The sequence below is a fragment of the Telmatherina bonti genome (genome assembly GCF_933228915.1).
Source record: "Telmatherina bonti genome assembly, chromosome: 15".
NCBI classification, from domain to species: Eukaryota; Metazoa; Chordata; class Actinopteri; order Atheriniformes; family Telmatherinidae; genus Telmatherina; species Telmatherina bonti.
In genome coordinates this window covers 16,905,955-16,909,683 of record NC_136613.1, presented here as the reverse complement: position 1 = coordinate 16,909,683, position 3,729 = coordinate 16,905,955, and the positions used below count along the sequence as shown (strand labels likewise).

Sequence of the window (3,729 nt, the reverse complement as noted above, 5' to 3'; positions counted from 1 at the left end):
TTTTTTTTGTAGTCGGTGTCAAATTCAGATGTAAGGCGTCATAAGCTATATTTGTCTCTCCACTTCATTTAAAATGAATTTACCTATTCCACAGACTTGTTTCTCAACCTTGCTGGTGCTCATGTATAGTTTGTTAGAATTTGGAGAAGTTGAGGTGTATTTGGTCAAGTTGAAGAGAGCCGGCTTGCTTAGGCTGCTGGTCAGGCAGGAAGCTGTAAGTGTGGTTAGACGAGCGGAACAGCAGAGGGGAAGCTGTTTTGCCCTTGTTTGTACTGTATTTGCACTGCGCTGTCCCTCAGACTAAGCTGGATCAGGCGACTGAATGACAGAAACGAGAGTTAAGGAAGTTGGTTTTTCTTGGAAGAAAGAAATTAAGCTACAGAGAGACTTGAGAGAACTAGCAGGAAAAGATTCTCCCACGGCGTGTCAGAAGAGAAGCAGCTGAGTTCAGGTGCAGAACTGGTCATGCCACCAGCTGTGAGCTCCCAGGAGGTTTAATGTTACTCTGCAATGGCAGCTTTTGCAGATATGGAGCCAGGAACCGGACAAGGTGCAGGTGGAGGAAGGCAGTCCTGGCCAGTGTTCTTACTGACACTAGCTGCTGTCACCTCTTCCAGTCTTTCGGCTTTATCCCTCTATCAGCTGGTGGCCCTGAGAGCTGAAGTAGAGGGACTCAAATCAGACATCATCCGCAGAAGAGAAGAAGGGCAGGAGGTCGGACACGGTGGTCAGGTGAGGAGACGGTAACTGTAAGGGATGCAGAATAAACAAATACTCTGCAAGACTGGCAAGTTAATGTATTGAATTGTTTTTGTCTGTGCAGACTGAATATATCATCAGCAACAGAAACAGCCAGGAGCCTCTGAACCAACCTGGAAGTGTACATGGCTTTACCCTGAGGAGGATGAAGAGAATGACACCTGAAACATCGATGTTAGGTAAGGCAGAGGAAAACGAAGGTCAGTTTTTACAGACAAACATTTTTGTACACTATAAATGTATGGATTCACTATAAGAGCCTCTACTGAACGTTTGCAGATTTTCTCCCTCAGGTGCCGCTTAATGAAGGGGCATCCTGTCTCCTGATCTGAACTGAACTTTGCTTTAGTGTTACAAAGTAGCTAAATACATTCATTTCAACCCCTGGAAGGCAGAACAAATTCACTGAACTTGTATTTAAAGGAGTATTTCTTCATTTCTGTTACATTGTGTCTCGTGTCAGACATCAGACGTCACAAAGTCAGACATCTTTGGGAATCAAACCGATCCTTTTCTTTCTTTTTTATTGTCTTACTAAAAATGTCCAGGAAAAAGAAAAATGTGCAGCTTTATTCACTGGTATCTTCAGTGTTGCTGCTTAAACTAATAGTGACATGGCTACAATAGGATCATGCTGTTTACACTGATCAGATTTTCCATATTAACAAATGTACATGCTTTATTTATCTGTCAGAGGGATCAAACAGCCTCTTTAACTTTTAAAGTAGTACTACTAAAATTTGGCAGCTTTTGTATTTCAGCAACCCTTGAGAACAGCTAATTGAGCATCTATCTTGCATCCTGTCTCTTTTCTGAGCTCTCCTCAGACAGTAAAAGTCAGTCCACAATTATTCTTGTTTTATGTCTTGCTCTGTCACTTTTCCTCTTTTTTTTCTTACTTCCTCTGATAATTGTCTGTAGCATTTCTTTGTTGAATAAGCCACAGCCAAGATGCAAAATGGCCAGTATGTTGACATCCAGTTGCTGGTATGCCTTTAAGGCTGCCATATGAATGCCGGAGCTGAAAAACCTTGTGGTGCTGCAGGGCAGCGACAGCTTCAGGAATGTGCATAATGAGTATCTGGGGCACAGAGTATTAAGGTCGGATACTTATGTACCCAAACAATATGAGCACTGAAACCTAATTCTGTTTTTTTTTTCACAGTTTCCCAGTCCTTCCTGCAACTTTTGGCAAACAATAGCAGGAAACCCTTCAGTAAAGGTACAGTGTCTGACATTACTGCAAAGTTAGGTTGTTTTGTTTTTTTACTTTTTATTTTGGTTTCATACAGTGCTCATCTGCCATGCCTCTTTCCTTTTAGCTTATGTTCAGAATTCCTGGGATTACAAATGCAATTTTTTTCATTTTTCCATTGAAATTTGTAGAAACATGTTTGTATGTTTGCTCTAAGTGTTTTTGAATGATTTCTAATATGATGTTATATCTTCAATCAGAACTTTCCTCAAGCCTGTATACAGGCATCCCTTGGCAGGCTGGGCTGAGAAGAGGCTCTGCTCTGGAGGCAGTCGATGACCGCATCATAGTCCGAGAAGAGGGCTTCTACTTTGTGTACAGTCAGGCAAGTTGCTTTGCTGTTATTTTACTGCTCTTCCACAGGGGGTTGCTGCTACTCTGTTTGCAAATCTCCAGATTTATTTCCTCTCCACACACAGTGCAGGAAAAAAAAAGGGGTGTGCACCGTTTAAGCATGCGGTTAGTTAACAGACCTTGGAGAAAGGTCAGATAAAGAAGCCAAAATGCAAATTTTGAATGAAGTAGTAAAAGCTCTACCACCTATACCAGCCGTTTTTAATGGATGTTCTGATGCATGCAGGTTTTCTACTTGGATAGTGTCTTTGCAATGGGTCATGTGGTGATCCGATGGAAGAGGCATGTTGTTGGAAATGAAGATCGGTGTGTACACCTGTTCCGCTGCATCCAGAGCATGGATCCCGAGTATTCATTTAACACCTGCTACACAGGAGGTGAACCTTGCTACCCTATATGTCCAGTAATCACAACCTGTCTAAACAGTGGCTATGACTGAGGTCAGGCTCTTCAGCATGTGTGTGTGTGTGTTTGTGTGTGTGTGTCAATATTTGGGTAAGGGTAAATTATTTTCATGGCTGGATTTTTGAGCTTTATAGCCTTCCTTATGTGAGCGTTTCAATTCCCCAGGTGTTGTGAAGCTGGAGGTGGGAGATTACTTGGAGCTGCTCATCCCCCGGTCTTTGGCCAAAGTGTCCCTGGACGGAGATTCCACCTTTCTGGGTGCTTTAAAACTGGCTTAAAGTGTGTCATCAAGCACTGCAGCAAAGGGATTGTCGTTGCAGGAAAGAGGTTCCACAGCTGGAGGGGAGGGAGGAGCACAGAAGTTCTGATGACCTTGCATGACTTTTGGTGTGAGAAAAATACAGGAAGCAGCCATTCCTCGAGTGGCTGAAAGACAGACTGCATAGCCTGACAAGACATGAAGAGAAATAAGGGACTACAGCTTTATTATGTTCATATATAAAACTCATGAAGAAAAAAATATTGCTTAAACCATCAGAATCATCCATGTTTCCTTCAAATAGTCACAAACATGGCAATGCCCAGCTTCAAACAGACTTGTTATTTATGTTAAATCTCTTACGCTGTATGAATCACAAATGTACTCTCATATTCTGTAACAGCAGTGCTGTATCCACAGTAATAGTCTGTCTCACGCTGCATCTTTATTTGAGCTAATTTTATCTAATGATGCAAAAATTCAGTTGCAATAAAGTAAAACTGCAAAACAGATTTTGGGTGTAGATCTCTTACTGTTGGCCACAAGATGGAAAGCAGACAGACACCTCGTGCTAAAGCTGAACAGGAACAGTAAAAATAAAGCATGAGAGTATATTTTTAGCTACCAGCAAAACTGTAAGCAGGTAATGTCAGCACTTCAAAACAACATGATCAATGACTGTCATGTCTGTCCGAGA

At 41.9% G+C, this 3,729-nt stretch overlaps 1 protein-coding gene across 1 annotated transcript; it reads left to right on the top strand.

The window, feature by feature from the left end:
• Positions 1-409: 409 nt before the first annotated feature.
• On the top strand, positions 410-3,051 carry tnfsf13b (TNF superfamily member 13b; the record flags this gene model as incomplete). Its single annotated transcript, XM_079254058.1, has 6 exons — positions 410-732; positions 824-938; positions 1,925-1,981; positions 2,215-2,339; positions 2,595-2,745; positions 2,939-3,051. Exons 1-6 carry the CDS (start codon positions 511-513, stop codon positions 3,049-3,051), a joined length of 783 nt encoding a protein of 260 aa, XP_079110184.1. The 5' UTR covers positions 410-510.
• Between the last annotated feature and the right edge of the window lie 678 nt (positions 3,052-3,729).